General features: G+C 35.4%; 4 protein-coding genes and 1 non-coding gene across 5 annotated transcripts; 3 read left to right on the forward strand and 2 right to left on the reverse strand.

Annotated features, from left to right (window-relative positions):
* Positions 1 to 3,032: 3,032 nt before the first annotated feature.
* Positions 3,033 to 9,589, forward strand: LOC144543722 (DEAD-box ATP-dependent RNA helicase 48-like). The gene is made up of 11 exons (XM_078292096.1): positions 3,033 to 3,796; positions 3,907 to 4,013; positions 4,245 to 4,300; positions 4,674 to 4,810; positions 5,346 to 5,433; positions 5,850 to 6,056; positions 6,553 to 6,636; positions 7,296 to 7,391; positions 7,690 to 7,905; positions 8,338 to 8,520; positions 9,249 to 9,589. Exons 1-11 carry the CDS (start codon positions 3,075 to 3,077, stop codon positions 9,474 to 9,476), a joined length of 2,124 nt encoding a protein of 707 aa, XP_078148222.1. The 5' UTR covers positions 3,033 to 3,074; the 3' UTR covers positions 9,477 to 9,589.
* Positions 9,590 to 10,129: 540 nt separating this feature from the next.
* TRNAP-UGG (transfer RNA proline (anticodon UGG)) lies at positions 10,130 to 10,201 on the forward strand. The gene has a single exon. It is a non-coding gene; the product is annotated as a tRNA-Pro (tRNA).
* Positions 10,202 to 10,257: 56 nt separating this feature from the next.
* Positions 10,258 to 11,882, forward strand: LOC144543618 (uncharacterized). The gene is made up of 4 exons (XM_078291948.1): positions 10,258 to 10,518; positions 10,652 to 10,774; positions 10,949 to 11,056; positions 11,492 to 11,882. The coding sequence occupies exons 1-4, from the start codon at positions 10,381 to 10,383 to the stop codon at positions 11,843 to 11,845; spliced, it is 723 nt and encodes a 240-aa protein (XP_078148074.1). The 5' UTR covers positions 10,258 to 10,380; the 3' UTR covers positions 11,846 to 11,882.
* A 362-nt stretch (positions 11,883 to 12,244) lies between these two features.
* On the reverse strand, positions 12,245 to 14,407 carry LOC144543965 (remorin-like). The gene is made up of 5 exons (XM_078292411.1): positions 14,169 to 14,407; positions 13,618 to 13,806; positions 13,440 to 13,527; positions 12,712 to 12,793; positions 12,245 to 12,629 (listed from the first exon to the last, which is right to left on the reverse strand). The coding sequence occupies exons 1-5, from the start codon at positions 14,290 to 14,292 to the stop codon at positions 12,423 to 12,425; spliced, it is 690 nt and encodes a 229-aa protein (XP_078148537.1). The 5' UTR covers positions 14,293 to 14,407; the 3' UTR covers positions 12,245 to 12,422.
* A 3,439-nt stretch (positions 14,408 to 17,846) lies between these two features.
* Positions 17,847 to 19,266, reverse strand: LOC144576265 (uncharacterized). The gene is made up of 3 exons (XM_078326582.1): positions 19,111 to 19,266; positions 18,941 to 19,002; positions 17,847 to 18,129 (listed from the first exon to the last, which is right to left on the reverse strand). The coding sequence occupies exons 1-3, from the start codon at positions 19,166 to 19,168 to the stop codon at positions 18,010 to 18,012; spliced, it is 240 nt and encodes a 79-aa protein (XP_078182708.1). The 5' UTR covers positions 19,169 to 19,266; the 3' UTR covers positions 17,847 to 18,009.
* Positions 19,267 to 19,777: the final 511 nt, after the last annotated feature.

Raw genomic sequence — 19,777 nt, forward strand, 5'->3', positions numbered from 1 at the left:
TATTAATATGTGCGGCATTGCAATATTAATATAATAGTTACTAACATGTCATGTAAGTTTATTTTAATTTGTTTGGTTTATTTAATTTTTAATGATGGGCTACGGTGAGTTGCGAAATAAAGCGACTATTTTACTTCACACTCATATTTTGCGATTTGAAAATCCAAACGACCGATCCGAACCGCTCAATATGATCTCTATATTGAAATGTGCTTGGAGACCAAATTTTACATTTTTTGTAATTTATTTACTGTTTATTAAGCAATTTTGAAAATCGCTGATCCGATGGTCCAGAAAATTTTACTGTTTTTTACTGTTCACAGCAAAACAACAGTTTTCAAAATTACTTAATAAATAATAAAAAAATTTCAAAAAATGTAAAAATTTGGTCTCCAATCACATTTCAATATGGAGATCACATCTAACGGTTCAGATCGGTCGTTTGGACTTTTAAAATGAAAATATGGCGAGAAGTAAAAACGCATTTTACTTCGCAACTCATCGGAGCTTATCGTCCAAAATAATTCAAAAATGAAAGATTGATTAAATAAAACCAAAATCTAATTATTTGAACGCAGTAAAATTCAAAGACGGATCTAAAACTTAATAAGGGGCTAAGCCACGTAGTCCTATGATTTCAAGATTTTAGTTATACATATTGAAATTTAATTGAATTGAATTTTTTTTGTAAAATATTTTATATAATTTAGTCTCCTCATAAAATATCATAAAATATTTTAGATCATATGGTTGAGCAAATACAGTCCAAGATAGAATGCACGTACTCTTTTAATATTCGTGTAAAAGGGGAACAAATGGGCCTAATCTAAACTCAATTTTTTTTTAGCTTGATGCTATCCCACTGCAGATCTGAGACCCCAATGAAGAGTGCGCATCAGCAGATCTTCACATGGTGGTATATCGCAATCCCCTTTGATGATGGAGATGATCCAGCTGCTTTTGTTGCTTAGTTATGAACATTGGAATCCAGTGGTATTTTATACTTATGTCTATTTTTGAATGGATATAGTGCATACTCTTGAATTTAATTTACGGTCCAGGTCCAGTAAAAGAAAATTACACATAAAAGAAAGTCAACCCAAACTAATTCGCGTAAAAAAAAAGACATAGTCTGATTCGCTATTCCACTTAGAAGAATCGTTGATTTGTTAGGAGAAAAAAGAGGTATGCTATCAAGGATATAAATATGTACTGTGTCTTTACTAGTTACCCCATAACTTGGATCACATGTTGTACTGTGACTAAATTTGAAAGGATATTCATAGCATGTGGATAGTGACAACACAATAATCACGCTGTGACCACACGTGACGTGTCCAAACGTGACCAGTCACATTTATCATGTTTAACTTTTTTTTTCATAATTTAGGTTAGTTTATTCACCATTCGATTAAGATCTAACGGTCCTAATTGCACGTGACTATGTGTCGTGATCAAATCTTTTGTGTGGCGTGCCTTGTCATGTCAAATTTTTGAAAGATGATCACGACACGTAACTGGCACATGTGCCGTGACGGAACTGTATCGTGCCGTGACGTATTCGATTGTGTCGTGACTTTTTTAGATCCCTATCAACTATTTTGCTTTGATTCATTAGGACAAAAAAAGTATACTATTATCAATATTTTGTGCCTACCCCTGATCAAAATCCTGAATCCGCTCCTGATCGTGTCCAGCATTTTTTTTTTCAGCCACCCTCTGACCATGGTAGAGAATACGTCCATTATTAGTTAGAAGGGAGGATAATTAGTTTAGCACTAATCAGGCCATGATAGTCTATAACGTTCAGATGACATTATACACTATCACATTTTCCTTATATCTCGAAAAAAATTCAGATTCGTTCTCCATTATCGATATTTAATTAATTAATTTTCTATTAATAAAAATTTCGAGTTTACAATTTAAGGTTTAGGATGTAAATATTAATTACGTCCTTTTAAAAAAATCTTCTTTTAATTACAATATATAATTTATTTAGAGAACGAAATACTGATTGCATTTTTTAACGCTTTTCTGTGATTAGTATAGATTGTATTTTTTTTGAAAATCTGCGAAGTTGTGAGGGAGAATCAAATTCTCGACTTTGAGTACAGTAACTATAGAACTTTTTTCTCGCCAATTAAACCACCTCCTCGCTTTTGATTAGTGTAGACCAAGGTTCTAAATAGCGATTATAGCGGCATAGCGAGGAGACCAAAAAAAAAAGCTATTGCGAATAGCGTAGCTATAGCGGAAGCTATCACACATAGCGATTTTCCCTTTTCAAACTTTATATTCTATATTTCTACTAATTATCAACATAATCAATATTAGAGAATTGATGTAACAACTAAATGACAACTAATCTAAGTCTATCATTTTTATCAATTACGCAAATAAGAAGGAAAAAAATATAAAAAGTAACATTACTTAATAGTTTATACTTCATGGTATTACATATTATAATAGACAAAGAGCAATTAATTTTATAAGGTAAATGAAGTCAATATACATATTTAAACATTTTATAATTATAATAATAATCGAAATCAGCTTTCAATTGAAACGAACGATAATAATTTTACAAATGAATACTATAAAAAGAGTAATCAAAATGAAAAATTAGTATTTGAATATTTCTCGATATAGAATGATAGAATAAATCACAAATAAAAATAGAAGCATATAGTTTGGTTTAGTATACTTATCGTAGAAGACCATGTAGCATTAGAAATAAGAATAGAAGTACAGAAGTCCATATAAATTGCAAAAAAAAAACCATGTAGCATAGCGGTAGCTATAGCGGGTCTCATATAACGGTAATAGCGGTCAGCTATTATAGCTATAGCGGTCGTAGCTGAGTTAGCGCAATTTTATCTTATAACTTAGTGTTCATAGTCCGGAAAAGCTATAGCTAGCTATTTAGAACCTGTGTAGACCGTAGAATTGTAGATTCTTATGGGATGCCGATGGTTCGATCTGACAGCAGGTGTCACAAAACTGGACCTCTCCAGCAGTAAACCTTAAACCCTAAACCCAGTCCACTCTACTCTAGTAATCCGAGCAAAGCCATGGCCTCCACCTTCCTCTTCCGTACTCGCTCCGGCTCCGACCACCTCCTGTCACTTGTCCTTCAACTCCCACAAATTTTGATCCTAACCCGTTCTATGGGAGGTGGGCCCCGCACTTTCCCCGGGGGCCTCACTAAGTGGCAGTACAAACGCGTGCAGGAGAAGATAGCGCGCGGGAAGGCAAACCGCCTCCTCCGCACCGAGAAACAGGTCTATCTCTCTCGTCTCCGCTCTGGGACCCGACCCGACCTGAGCCAGCCCGAATCCAAGGACCATATCAAGGCTCTCGCGGATCGGTTCACCAAACCTGGCGCAGAGGATCTTTGGAACCAAGATGATGGACCCGTTCGTGATCCACCTAAGAAGCTTCTAGAAAATCCACCCAGGATTCCTCAACTCAGTGCTGGTTCATTTGTTCAGAAGAGGGGATACTCTGCTGCAAGAAAATGGAGAGGCAATCCATCGAGCGAAGAGGAATCAGGAATGGAATCGGAATCAGAACTAGATTCAGTCAGGGGTCTTAGGAGGATTCCAATGTTCAGTAGTGCAGCTTTGAGAGTGTCTGAGTCCGTGAAGAGGGAAAAGACGCCGGGTGAGGGAAGGAGGTGGCGATCCAAGGAGATACAACAAATTTATGATGAGTTTAGCAATAGAAAGGAGGTAGCAAGGATGGAGGAAAGATGGGTAAAGCCGAAGGGAGAGTCCGTCATTTCCAAGAAAAGGTTAGGTTTATTTTTAAGGAAAAAAAAATTATATATCTTCCAGCAGTTTGAAACACAATGAGCCATTCACTACAATATTGCTTCATTTTGCAAACATTGCTTCATTTCAGATTCGATGAGTTTGGGATTTCTCCTCTGACAGTAAAGGCGCTCTCTGATTCTGGGTATGTATATGCAACTGTTGTGCAAGAGGCTTCTCTTTCTATTGGCTTAGAAGGTATTATGAGTTTTTTCCTTTAACTTGTCAATTATTTTAAGAAAATGTATTGAGGATGTAAGTTTATTCTAATTTGACAAATAGTATGGACTGTTACTGTCAGATACCTAGTTGTAAACAAAGATATTTCTAGACTAAATCATCACTATTTGTTTGTCTTGTCTTCATGCTTTTCTTTTCTTTTGTTTCTAATAAATTAACTTTGCAGTTACCTTCTTTAATACCATGCAGGTCAAGATGTCTTAGTAAAAGCTAGAGCAGGGACTGGCAAGACTATTGCATTTCTGGTACATGATGTTCATAATTTAGAGAAACATTTTCCAAGGAATGATACTTGTGTAATGTATTGTGTTTAGTAAATGCACATCAGTCAAGGCTAACTTATTGGCATCAGTCCAGATGGTACCAAAATTATCTGAATGTTTCTTAGCCTCAGCCTTCATGTAGTCTATTTAAGCCTCATTTTTGCAACTAGACAAGAAAAAGAGTGAAAGACAAAAAGGGCTAGAAGTTCGTTAGTATTACAGTACCAGTGCATACATAGTGTTATACCAATATAGGGTCATTTGAAATGGTATGGAAATCCGATACCAATTTATGAAATTTTCTAATTTGACGAATGAGGTTTTTTTAATAAAAGTTACTATTAAAGATAAACAGATCCCAGCAATCGAAGCAGTACTGAAGGCAAAAGAGAGGAGCGCGAATCTCCGTGTACCTCCTATAACTGCTCTTGTTCTCTGCCCCACAAGAGAGCTGGCTATTCAACTGACAGCTGAGGCAAAAGTGCTTTTAAGGTACTGGTATTATTCCCCAAACAGCTTAATCTGATAAGTGTGACAGATAAGGCTTTTTACCTTTTTAAAGTAGGTATTTTTGCATTATATGCAATATTAAAGGCCATTGTTTCTAACCGAATTGCTTCCTTGTGTTGATTGTGAACTTCAGATTTAGGGATTAAAAAGCTTATTAGAAGCAGCGCTAAAATTGTCTACTTCTAACTGAATAAATTTTTCCCATGATGCTAATCTAAAGGGCTTGTTATTTTCAAATATCTGGAGGAAACGTAGGTGTCTATTTCAAATATGAGAAAAAATGGGCTAAATCTGTGCATATTGCAAGATGTTGGCTTTATTTGCAAGAAAATATTTTTTTATAGTTTCTATAATTAGTTTTTCTCGCGTGCATTGATATTAGTAAGGGCCTTGATGGTTTTGATCTCAGAACCTCTTGCTTGTAGAGCGTTGCTTATGTATACTAACCTAGGAAATGCTGTACAAATAAAAGCTTTTAGTAATAGTTTTTATTGCTATTTTGTATTCTTCTTAACAGATATCATGAAGGGATTGGCGTTCAGTCGCTTGTTGGTGGCACCAGATTCAAGCTTGACCTGAAGCAGCTCGAATCAAACCCCTGCCAGGTTTTATTTTACTTCAATATATATTTTATAAGGGTTTTCTCATGCACGTGTGACTGGTAAAGCATGGTGTTATACTACCATTCCTTTGAATGAAGAATTGAGATTGATCATAAACTGACGAGACTGCCTAATTTATCCTAGTTAACTCTTAATAGAGGAATTATGTTTCCATGCTGAATCAAATAGACTGTACAATTCTACAAAAACATTCTCTATTATTTCACGCGAAAATGATATAATGTTTACAGATGGTATCTTACTCGTGAAACATGACATAAAAGAAGTTTAATTTATACAGAAATTAGTATAACAAATAAGAAAATGTATAAAAATCATTGGTTTTGTTAGTAGATTAAAGCATTAGTGTTATTCAGTGGACTAAGTTTTGCCTTTTTTGCATGATTGTTCCACTTCAGATTTTAGTGGCAACGCCTGGTAGGCTACTAGACCATATAGACAATAAAACAGGGTTTTCTGTTCGATTAATGGGTTTAAAGATGCTTGTGCTGGATGAAGCTGATCACTTATTGGATTTGGGTTTTAAAAAAGATATAGAAAAGGTTGTTGATTGCCTACCACGTCAGAGGCAATCTATGTTGTTCTCAGCCACAATTCCCAAGGAGGTATTCTATTTCTATCTTTTTTCCAGTTCTCTTCCTTTGTTATTGTCTAAAAATTGAAATTATGTATGGAGAATGATAGGTGTGGCAAAGAACTGTAATATCTGCTTTATATGCTTGTAGAGACTGGAAATTTGGTCTTTTGCAAATCTGTAATTCGCCCAAAGTTTATCTTCATTTTACCTTGGATTGTGCTATTACAAGTCTCAGCATCATCTAATTTTCACTTATCCTACATTTGTGCAACAAAAACTCAGTTGAACGAATTCGAACTCAATCAAATCAAACATTAGTTCTCATTTTGCAACCTAACACAAAATAGGTCGACAAAACTATGAAGTGGCCGAGCTGGTGTGGATTGTAAGTATGACTGGTATGTAATTTAATACAGAACCAGACAACAAAAAGCACCTATGGTTATAAAATGGTCAATCCAGCAGGATATCCCAGGACATTAGATATGGTATTTAAGATGGATGCATTTGTTAATTTATAACAGGTAAGGCGGGTGTCTCAGCTTGTATTAAGGAGGGATCATGTACTTGTGGATACAGTTGGCTTGGGAGTTGAAACTCCTACCCAGGTACCTTACTATTTATTACATAAAGAGGGATTATGTATTTGTGGATGCACCCATGATGAGCGACAGATTCTACCTTCTAAGGAATCCTCTTTTACATTTGTTGCTCTCAAAAGCATTTTCAATATTATTTTTTCTTTTTCTTTGAATTTTTTTTTTTAGAAATTGAAAATCCAGCTTTTGATAACTTGCTGACGAAGTTATGTGACAATTGTGTGTTCTTTTTTTGGTGCTGCTACCTCTAATCTACCACCACCTCTGCTAACCTTTCTTTTGGATGATTTCAGTTATACCAGCCAAATCTTAAATTACCGCATACATCCCTACAAAATGAGAAACATCAAGCTTAAAAGTTTTTTTGCATACCCCTTCTTTTCTTGGAAAAATCTCGAGACCGCTGTCCTATGTAGTTTAATGACGGAGACAGGAGCAATACTTCGGTTTTTTCTTTTTTTTCTTTTCTTTTAATTTGAAGAAATTGAGATAAAAGAGGGTATATGGAGATACTTTCTATATACTAAGGATTGTGAAATGTTTTTCCTTTTTCAAGGGTAAACATAGTAATTGGATGTTATAAGAAATAAAAATAATACTATTGCATTGGTTTCATGTTCTCGAGAGTATGTTTGGCATCCATGAGTTGACCTATTAGTTTTTTGCAGGTGCTCCAGTCATGTCTTGTAGTACCACATGAGATGCATTTTCATATGCTATATCGGTTTTTGTTAGAACATATTTTGGAAGAACCAGATTATAAGGTATACTATCTTTCCTTTTTACTTATCATTTTTTCCCTGGTGCTACTGGCCTCTTTTCTTCCAATTGTTTCTTTATTAATTTACTAGTATGCCATCTCCAAGCGCCTCATTTACTTTGATGATTTGTGGACTGAATGGCATATCTAGGGTAGTTTGGTATATTAATTGAAGAAGAAAAAAAATATGGACAAGTGTTAAGTTTATTCGTTTTCTATGCAGTGCAGGGATGTGCATGTTTCTACATGAGCATTTTTATTTAATGAAGAAGTAGAACCTGACATCACAATATATTTTCCAGGTAGTAGTCTTTTGTACAACAGCAATGGTGACAGAGTTCACTTTTGTAATGCTGCGAGACCTAAAATTGAATGTTAGAGAAATACACTCAAGGAAGCCCCAACTTTACAGGACCCGCATATCTGACGAGTTCAGGGAGTCCAACCGCCTCATTCTAATTACGTCTGATGTCACTGCTCGTGGGGTTAACTATCCTGATGTTACCCTTGTAATTCAGGTAAACTCATATCAAATTCTCCCTAGCTTATCTGTATCTTGCTTGTTACCAAATTGGGTACTTCAAATTAGTTTTTTTTATTTTTTTATATTTTAAATGTTTGGGTTGTGCTGCACAAATAAATTGCGATCTCCACTGGTAGGTGCTGGTATCTATCTCTTAAATGATAGTTGTTGTGCTGATTGCACTTCTGCAGGAGTCGTTTGGCCATATCTTGTGATATTAATATGTTAGCATCATTTTTTCTCTGAAGGTAAAAAGTAGAATAAGGAGGTTTTTTCTGAGGTCACATTGAATGCCAATTAGAAGTTTTGTTAAATTCATATAGATACTAAAAGGGGAATCAGATTTGTCAAAATCAGGTATTCACATTCTTGCCCTCAATGTTTTCAGGTTATGTGATGCATCTTGTGTTGCTGCTTTTTTTGCCAGGTTGGTATTCCCTCAGATAGAGAGCAGTACATACACCGGCTTGGAAGGACAGGTCGCGTTAGTAAAAGTGGGAAAGGAATTTTATTGCTGGCTCCTTTTGAAGAGTATTTCTTGAACGATATACAAGATCTCCCATTAGAGAAGCTTCAAGTGCCTCGGCTTGATTCAGATATGAAGCACAAGGTTAGGGTTTAAGACATCACTGATTTTCATATATGGAAAGATCTTCCATGTTTTGTTGCCAACCCAAAAAAATAAATTTGGTCGTCGTCTGCAAGACATGAAGTAAACACATGTGAAGTATCACAGGCATGGGCAAAACAGGGAAAATATTCTCCTATTCCAGTTCTATTTTTGAAAAGACATCCATAGACCATAGTGGGCTTTCTGAATTCATATCACCTAAAGTAACTCAAATTTTGAGTTTAGATCCAGACCGTCAGATCTGTTTTGGCACCAATATTAAAGGGATTGTGTGCATTCCACCTCGGGCTGGATTGCCCAAATTCTGATTGGACAGTCCGGATCTGAACTCAAAATTTGAGTGAGTTTAGAGGATCCAGACTCCCCGCTTTTTCCTCACCTCTACAGAGAGAGAATAATTTGGAGATATGTGATATTCCATGTATATGATAGGTCATAGGTGAGAAGGATAATACTCAAGGTGGATTTATATGCTCCTATACTTTGTGAGGAGCATGCACAAGAAGTGTTGTTTTACATGGTATAATAATTTGTAGCACTCAGGGGTGCACGTGAAATTGTCTATTTGCCTGTGTTGGTTCCTTAAGAGCTGTAATCAAAATGCATCCAACTTGCTTATACTGTATTGAAATTGTACCTGAAAACCTGGTAACATACTGTTTGTATTTACTGATGCGGTCTGTTGACACAATTTTCTTTCACAAAAGGTTGAAGAGTCGATAAAAAAAGTTGACAATACCATCAAAGAATCTGCATACCATGCATGGCTTGGGTACTACAACTCAATAGGGGATATTGGCCGCGACAAGACCGTGCTTGCTGCCTTGGCCAACCGGTTCTGCCATTCCATTGGACTAGATAACCCACCGCCTCTGTTTAGGAAAACTGCTCTCAAAATGGGATTGAAGGGTATTCCTGGAATACGAAGTAAATAGACCAAGTTGCTATTTTTTCTTATTTTAGTGTGTTAATTGACACGAGCCTTTTTTATTTTTAAGATGTAAAACTATAGATAGTTTTTGATAGTTGCAATGTCCTGTAATATCCATTATGATTGCTTAGTCTCATATTTTACACCGTTGGTTATTTAAGTCGTGGTTTAAATTAATCTATCTAGAGTAGATATTGGGAGAATGAATTGCTTTATATGACAGTGAGCGCTACATGCGGAATAAGTTAATTTATCCGAAGAGTTGGAGTGTAAATTAATCCATTAACTTATTCCGGATAACTACATTTATTCCTATTTTACTTGTTCTTTTTATGACTTAAAAGTGTCGAGTCTTCTCAATTAAACATGGCCTAGACTTTAGAGGAAAGGCCGTGTACTGTTCACTTTGGACGTCCAGTTTATGGAATTCGCATCCTCTGAGAAATCTCAATTTTTGCGTTTTTTTTCTGGAAAATCTCAACCGTTCAAATACGTTCTGCACGACTCTCAAAGAAAAAATAATATTGTCCCCTGCGCTGTCCCCGACAGGCACCGGACACGTCGGTCACGCAAATTGTTAGCCAGTCTGTTTGTTTCGAAATGAAAATTTTAATTTCATAGAGATTGATCTATATTATTTGGTTTTTAAGTATATGAGGGCGTTTGGTCTAGTGGTATGATTCTCGCTTTGGGTGCGAGAGGTCGCGAGTTCGATTCTCGCAACGCCCCATTTTTCTTTCGTTCGTTCGTTTTAGGCGGGAGTATTATTTCCGCATGATCAACCTTTTTCGCGTGAATGGAAACGGATTCAAAATTTAAATTCTATTGCGTTTCACCTATATATACGCGATTCGTCTCTCTCAATTCAAGCACTTGCTTAATCGGGAGTGAGAGACACAGAGAGCGAGATGAAGTCGTCTCTTCAAACTCCTAAACCTCTCACAAAATCCAAATCGAGGGAAAATTCGACTCCCGCCTTCACCTCTCTCCCTTCCCACGTCAAAACCTCCGATCTGAGCTCGAGCGCCATTCCAAGGCATCAAAAGGTCTCTCTCTCTCTCTAGGAATTTATGTTTTTCGTGCCTTCTTCTCTGTACCTAACCTCCATAAGATTTTTTTTGTAATTGTAAATCAATCAACACTTGCTTAATATTTCTAATCTTCCTCTCAAACTTTCAGATCAGACCGAAATCATTAGATACGGATTTCATGGCTGCATCTGAGCATCTCTTGTCAGATCTGCCCGATCCTTTGATGATCTCTGGTGAATCGGGTTTAAGCAGCATCACAGTTGAGGAAAAGGTCACTCTCTCTCTCTCTCACACACACACAACTTCAGTGTTTCCTAAATTGAGCAGAATTTCTTTCTTTCCTTCTTTTATTCTTTGCTATTAATCTGAGTATTCTCTTTCAATCTTAAGCTAATCAGAGTCCTTTTCTATTAATCTGAGTTTATTTTCATCTTTGCAATTGCAGTTAATCTCCAATTCAGACTGCTTGGCTGGGTCAGAGAATAACCTGCCAGATCTGTCTCATCTAGCTATGTCCTCAGCTAGTTCATCCACATCCGAGTATTCAGCTCAGGTATGTTCAATCTCAACAATTAACTTTTTTACCAGGATGTCTTTTTGTCTAAATATGATTTCTTAAAACTGACTGTAAATTACAGTTTAGATCGAATCAATTCAGTCTCAAAAGTACCATTCCTGATGCTTTGAGCTTAAACATATTAACTGTCACTGAGGATTAAGCTGATATCTTATTTCTTAGGCAAATAAATGCGTAAAACTTCAGATTGTCAAATCGAACCATAGATGAACTCTGGGAATGGGTATCATTATTGTTTATATTATATTGGTACCTTGTTCTTAGTACTCATGTGCGATTTCTGCTTAATCTCTATTCGGTTCACCAAAAAATATTCAAATCCCCATTTTTAATGATTTCTCCTTTACTGTTATTGTTCTTTAAGGCCTTGTTTCTTTTCTTTTTCTTTTTTTTCTTTTTCTCAACCAACAGAAACCTCTCTCATATGGACCCAAGGCAAATGCTGAAAGCCTGAATAAAGGGAAAGGTGAAAGGGTGATATCAGCCTCCGATCTGCTTAAAAAAGCACTTGCCGAGATCAGTGGATCGAAAGATATCACTGATGATACAAAGAAAATAATGGATGCAATGTTTGAGGCAGCAGTCCAGCAGCTTGAAGGGGGGCAGATTGGTGAGAGCACAGTGAGATTGACTAATCCTGTTTTCATGGCTAAGCTGCGCATTGCCTTCCTACTGTTAGTCATCTTGTTTTTAGCTGTGCGCCTTCTGTTAAAGTTTTGGTTTGTGGGAGATCAGGATTGGCCTTATGGATTAACACCTACTTGATATCTTGGTGAAATTGATATCTTAAAGAACATCATAGTAGGGAAAGATCATGTTGATTTCTAGTAAACTAAAGAATTGATACTTGTCAGTGGAGTTGTATAAATGGTGTTTGTTTGTTTTTGTTTGGTCATCGTTCATTGTATTCAATTTCAGTAAAGGGAATTTAAACTGCAGCTATGTTTATAAAATGGAATTCTTGTGGTAAACCAGCTAATAGAGAGAATTTATGCGCTTTCACAAAAGTCGGATCCTTTTGCTGCACTTAAGTATTCAGCAGCTAAATCCCCTATATAGCATGTTAGCATAATAATACATGCATATTGACAATGATTTGAAAAAAAAATGCGGTTGAGATCCTAACAGGTGTTATGATTCAAAACTCCAACAGATTTAACTCACAAATGTAACGGTTATATTTACAAAAGCTTCTTAGTAACTCACATCCTAATAAAAGGAGAGGAACCCAAATGTGCATCTAATCTTAATGGAACAGCCAAACCATTTACAAACATAGCACACTCCACAACTCACGATTGATAATTCCCTCAAAAACCTCTTTTCGACTTTTCACATATACTCAGGTGCTGGTACCACAACACCATGTTTTGTTGTTTGGAACGGCACCTGTGTTGTGATACTTTGCCGCCTTCACTTGTGCTTCAATCAATGCTTTCCCACGCTGAGCCTCTACGTCAGCTCTCTTCATTTCTGCCTCCTTATGTATCTTTGCCAATTTGTTTTTCAATTTCTCTGCATACGCTGCCTTCTTCTTTTCTAACTCTTCCTGTGCATATTGTTCAAGAAGTTTGTTTATCCATTGACAATAGTTAAAATCTAAGGTTGAAAAGAGACTAAATCAGATATACCTCCTTTCTCTTCAGCTTTGCTTCAATATCTGCCCCCTTTGTGTTCTCCCATGCGAGAATTGATGACATCTCCTTTTGAGCTCTGTTTTTTTTGCATCTTAGTAAAATTACTAAAGATCTGAAACTCTTATAAATACCCAGCATATTTCATAAAAAGGGATACAGCACCACTAAGAGAGCCAAGTAAGAAAAGCTTCAGTCCTGTAGCACCACTAAGGGATACTCACAAAAATTATTAAAATCCATAACGCTGACAGTAAGCCTTAAATTCCAGTGAGATTAAAACTGTAAAACTCTAGCATTACTCAGAAAAATGTCTAATCACAGTATCTCATACACACTGAATAAAATTCCAACCAAAATCTGCCTAGTAAGTAGCTATTAGGATTTGTCTGCCATAGTTTCCATCATATGTTTCCTTTATTTAATCTTACACTTTAGTCTATATTCGAATCAAGATATTCCAAACTGCCTTCAAGAAAAACAGTAAAAAAGACTCCAAAAATGATACAATTTCATAACAGAGCTTACCCACATGATGCAAAATCAGTTAATATGTTTGGTCACAATTTCTTATAGTAGCAATCCGTACTCTAAATGAGTAAATGGATCTTAACCTAAAAATAATTCACAGCTTTCTGTGATGAATTGTATATCGTATATGGGGTCTCACCCAAAATGCAACAAATTTAAGTAGAAATACATTTGACTGGATCAGGTCATCTTACTTGTTATCAGCCTTGGTCTTCTCACTATCCTCCCATGCCTTGATTATAGAAATTCTCTTGTCTGTTTCTATCCTTGTGAGGCCGGCCTCTGCAAAATTGATCTCAATTATATCACTATTTTCATTTTCAGAAACAGTCGTGAAAGCATAATGAAAAATAGTAATTTCATTCCCTTTACCTCTCCCTACTGGGGCCCTTGACGCCTTTTCTGGTGAATAGGTACTTTCTGTTGCCGAGGCCTTTGATGCCTTCTCTGGTGAGTAGGTACTTTCTATTGCGGGGGCCCTTGATCCCTTTTCTGGTGAGTAGGTACTTTCCATTGCTGCAGCTCCTGATGCCTTCTCTGGTGAGTAGGTACTTTCAGTTTCTGCAAAGTGAAGGAAGGTCAAATAAGATAAATCTTCGGGAATACCAACTGGTAACAAATCTTCTCTGGTGAGTATGCATTTTTTTTTCAGGGTTAAATTTAAGTAATCAAAAGACTATGAAACGGGTTTAGGGTTTAGAAAAAAAACAATCCTCAAAATTACAACAACAAATGTTTTTATTTATTTATTAAAGGGGTATAGGGTTTAGACTTCTCATATTTTCTTTCAGTTATTTTCACCCAGAAATTAACTAGTAGAGGTTGTAAAGCAACGATATATAGTTCTTCTATCCTCAATTAAAGAGACAATTTAACGATAAAATGAAAAAAAATAAGAATAAGAATATAAGTGCAAAACTAACTATTCTCCAAAGAGTGATCTTTGGTGACATCAGAACTGATCCTCTCCTCCGCTGCTGATTGTGGGACCTCCTCCGATGCTTTCGAAGGAGGTGGTATGTACGTTATGTTATTGTGCTCTTCCATTTTTTTGTTTTGTTTTGTTTATTTTGCCTGATCTAATCTCCTTCTGGGTGTATGTAGGTGTCTGTGTGTTTGGTTGGGGCGAGAAAGTTCTATACTTTGTAGTTTGTACTGCTGCCGCTTTTTTGAGGCCAATTTTGGGAGCATTTAAAGATGCTCGGTCGGCACTTGCCTTAAAAATATTTTAGCTTTGCTGTCTGTGAGACTGTGACCTTTGCAAGCAAAATGGTCATTTTAGCATTGCTGTGACCTTTGTAAGTAAAATTGTACTGGGCGATAAATTTTTGTATTATAATAACAATTAGATATAGGAGTGCTAATGTACTAAATTAGTAAAAAGTTAACCCAATTTTAAACTACAAAATAACAAGAGACTTGTAATGTTTTATTTATCCGGTGTTTATTTTACCACAGAGACAAAGTAGAAATGCTCAACAGTTATGCCCAGTAAGAATATAATTATCATTTCTGTATCCCAGTTATTAGCGTAATGGCCAATTTTGAGAATCAGTCGATCTATTGCCAAAGGAAATACACATAGTGATGGATTGTGAAATTCGGGTACTTCGGATAAATTTTTTTTATATACATATTAATATTAAATAATTGGATTGCTTGATTTTCAAATTTTACTTAAAAAAATATATTTAAATCTATATTTATAGTATTAAAAAATTAAAAATTAATTTCATATTGTATTCATGGATGTTAATGGTTTATTGCGGTTCATTGCAGCTGAGGAGTTGAGAGTCCAATTCGGTATAATTGAGTCGGCGCTTTCGACGAATTATTGCGATTTTATTAATTTTGAAAATTTTAGGAAGGATGTTCCTCCAGCTTTCATTTCTCTCATTTTAATGCTGTAAATAAGAATCGGAATTTATGGAGTCGGCAGACAGCGGCAAAATACGAGCTCGCATCTTCTGCATTAACTCAAAAGAGCATCTTTTGAGTAATGGATCTCAGCCGTCTGATCTGGATCAGAGCCAATCTGGCCCACACGGAGCCCTTTAATATTTAGTGCGGATCTCAATCGGACGGTCTGGATCTATTAACGCACGTTCCGTTAATGCAGAGGATTGGGCACATCTGATAAAAAGATAATGAATAATGATGCATGGTATGGTGTGCTGGCGAAACAGCACGTCTTTTGATCTTTTGACCAACATACGTGGCGACCCTCTAGTTCTTTCCAGATTAGACCTACAAATTGGAGGAGGTACTCCGATGTTTCCTAATTTACATTCTTCAATGGGATTTTGGAACAAGGCATTAAAGTCCTTCAGCTTCGCTAACATATTGTCCTGTGTCAAAATTCAGAAACATATGAAAAAAAAAAAGCGGTCCCGCTGACCCAAAAGCGGTGGGCGACTTTTAATCGTCTGGGCGACACCTCCGCTCATCCACTCTCTTTTCCTTCTCCGTATACATCTTTTGAGTCGGTGTTTCTGTGGTCACTACTCATGCTCTATCTTTGTTCGAGCATGTGCTTCTATTTAGCGGATTTTATCTTTTTGGTGATTTCACTTCGTGGATCTGATCATTGCTCTTTGTATCATCTTTTTGAGAATTTTATTCTCTAATATTAGCAATTTGCTTTTTTTTTTTTTTTTTTTTCTTGAGCTCTTCTTTCCCTTTTTGATAATGAAAGATTAGGTGGAATGACATATAATTACTTTATACATAGTAGAATAAATTTTCCGTTTAGCAATAAATGTTCATTTTTTGTGATGATAATGTTATGTGGTGTTTTGTACTACTCTTCACCTCTTTTTTTTCTCGTTTTGTTTCGAGGTGACTGTCGTGGAACACCGGATGGATTTGGGACCCACTTGGACTGGTTGATTTAATTCTCAGACTGATTTGATTCAGTGCCTTCTCAGCTGATAGGTGACTGTTCTGGTTCAGTTGATTCAGTTCTCAGTTTGATTTAGATTCGGTGCATTCTCGGCTGTGATATACGTACAAAGGAAACTATTGTTAGACTTCTATCACTCTAATTAAGTAAGAATGATCAATTTGTATTTGATATGTGTTTTTTGTTTTGTTTAGCTATGTATTTTTACATACAATAGTTGTCTAATTTTATGTAATAGCTACTTTGTAACTGTTTATTAATAAAACTGTCTACGAATTTTCTTCAAAAAAAAAAAAAGAATTCAGAAACATATATTATCAATTGTTCAACCTAAAGATTGTTTGTGAAAAAATTTCTCTCGCTCAAAATTTAACTATTTTTCCATTTGTACAGAATTATTTTTTCAAATATACATAACTTATTTTTTGTATACATGAAAATTCGTACCAGCACGTTGAACAAGACCTCGGTTCGGGACAAGCGAACCGAATTTTTTTCAACCTAATTCCAGTGTTGTAAATATTGGGATGCGCTCTTCGAACAAACAGAGTATCGCCAAGCGATTAATTAGAAATAATTGAGAATAATTGATCATAAACGGAAATACTCAACCGATTAGTCGAAAAATCTATGATGGTTTGATCATCGCTAACGACTAATCAGTCGATTAATCGGCCTAAACAACTATTTTTTACAACACTGCCTAATTCTTTGATGATCAACAAAAGGATAGTCAGGTATAGGGATGTAAATGGTCGGATATGGATCGAATAGTGGTTTTACCATATCCGTTATAATTTTTGGATACGGATATGGATAGGTCTTGAATACGGATACGAAATAAATTAAACGTTATGGATACGAATTGGATATTAGACGAATACATATATTTTACATAATTAGCTTGTTGATTACAAAACATCTATTACATTATCAAAATATTAGCCACTATATCATAGTGTTATATTGTTCATCAAAATATATATGTATACAATTTAATAAATTATTGGTATAATATGCAATTTAATAAATCAATTTAAAAACATATAACACATTTGTTGTAGTTTAAAAGTGTAAACGGTTAGATACGGATAGTTAAAAGTCTTACCGTATTCTTATCCGTTATAATTTTTCGGATACGAATATAGATCGGATAATTTATGTAATTTTTCAGATTCAGATCCGGACGAAATCGGATAATATCTTATCCGTTTACAGCTCGTCAAGTACGAAATCGTCTCTTTTTCTTCTTCTCCTCTTCTTCCCAGATTTGATAGGTTGGAACGGTTTGGATTCACTTTGTAAAGTCGATTTGATAGGTTTTAGAGTTGATGTTATATAGGCTAAAATGACACTGATGTTATATTAGCCAAACTCCCTAATAGTTCATACTAAAGTAATACTGTCAAAGCCACTGGTCAAAATAAACCAGCATCAGAGCTACAGACCAAAACCTTACTAAGCTAGAACTACAGGACACTAATTTATACATCCATTGTCAAACAGTTTAACAAAAGATAATTTTAGTTTGTCAGCTGCTATACTCAGTGGGAGCTTGATTGAAACTCTAAACAACACTACTACTTTAATTAGGATCTTACATTTAATATGCAAAAACATTATTGTTCAACAAAATTGTAAAAGATACTTTTTTTCCCACATTTCTGAATCTCAAGGATCACAAAATTGACAATCAATAGGTAAAATTGATCCTGACTAAATCTCAAGTGCAACCCAAACATTTTAAGTACAGAATGCGCCGCATTGTATGAAGATAAATGAATTCGCATACATTGAAGTTCAAGCACCATTAAAAGAAAAAAAAAAATCTAAATTCTCTTTCCAAATGGAGAAGGCTAATATCAATTATCAACCTCCATTGCTTGTGCAACTTTAGCCTTCGTAAGAGCAGACAATTTGGTCTTCACCTTCTTCCCCACCTTAAATTTCCCCCCCTTTCTTCTCCCCGCACTTCCATCAACCTATAAAAAGAAATAACATAAGCTAATCAGTATCCCCAATTGGAAAAAAAATTGTTCAAAATAGGAGCAATTTCGAATGTGCCCCTGCAGAACCTTGGAAAGATCATGTATACTTGAAAATGAAAAAAATCAAGCATGCCTCTAAAGCTAAAGAAATTACATATCATGCATGACAAAAATCTGACGTTTTCCATTTTCATCATGTATTCGGAAAATGCTAAATTAAGCTTTTTTTCTCACTTTTCTCTATAAAAATCAGATATGAGGACAACTATAGTATATGAGATGAGGTCAAGAAATACAGGAGGTGACTAAGGAGACTGTATATTAGAAACTCAAATCTCACTACGGGACACTCATAAAAAATTTCATACTATAATAGATTAATAGATGCCACATATTAGTAAAAATAAAACACTAGAGAGCCAAAACCAAAAGGCTAGAAGACTAATAGATGCCACATATTGGATTCTTTTATTTCTACTTGTATTTACTGAAATCAGGATTTTGGCTTCAAATGGTATCAATAACTGAAGCAGTACCAAAAGAGATAAATACTGGTTCGACCAATTTTTACACAGCTAAGCCCTTAATTGTGTAATCATAGATCAAATTTACCCAATACTAACCTCCGTTGTGCAAATATATTCAATTCATTAATTCAATTACTGGTATTCTCATATTAAACTCTACTTAGATAGAACAATGTTTTATCTTACAAAATGCATCATCATGAATTTTAAGTAATCAGCTAAATGTGTATAAAAGCAAAAGATGGTAATGAATATAAAAACTGGAGAGGAAGACAAACCTTCATCTTGGTTTTGCTGGCCTGTAGCTTCTTATCCCTCTTTTCCTTCTCTGCTTTCTCTCCTGATACCAAAAAAAAATACACATATCAGCCGCAATTAATCTCAAATTAACTAACCACTATAGCGAATCACACACAGCACTGAATAGATGTTAAAATCAGAGCCTTACTTCTCAGGTCGAATTCATGTTGTTTTTTTCTTTTTGAGAGATTGTTCTTCTTCGACATGTTTTCTTTCTCCAAACACAAACCCTAGAAGATGCTAACCGCCGTCTTGATCCCTCTCTCGCTAGTTTAAGATACGGCCTCTTGGAGCACTGTTGCAGAATTGGATCCGAATCCGATAACTCCAGTTCCTTAGATTAGTTACCATCTTGGGTCGGGTTTAATTGGTGAGCCTGAATTCTATTGATACGGCCCAATTGAAATTTTCAATTCAACGGCAACATCTTTTAATTTGCGTTTTACTTTCGTTCATTCTAAATTCTAATATCGAATCGGATTATGTATGTTACATCATAGCTTGGAGCAGCCAGCAATATCAATTCTCAACTAAAATTTTTTAGGTTAAACATTTTGAGAAACATAAAATTATTTAGCAATTCCTTCGGAATTAACAATGATCAAAACTCTTGTAACTATGACCATAATTAAGGCAAAATATATTCAGACCTACCCAGAAAGATGACAAATCATTAATATATTTTATACTAAACACACTCAACAGCAAGTCAGAGTGCAATAAATTGGAAAAATTAGACTTGACGCGCTCTTTCTTTTTTCAGTGTAGAAGGATTTTCTTATAATAGATAGATAGCAAATGAACACGAATAAATG

This window comes from Carex rostrata, chromosome 25 (assembly GCF_964058835.1).
Source record: "Carex rostrata chromosome 25, lpCarRost1.2, whole genome shotgun sequence".
Taxonomy (NCBI): Eukaryota; Viridiplantae; Streptophyta; class Magnoliopsida; order Poales; family Cyperaceae; genus Carex; species Carex rostrata.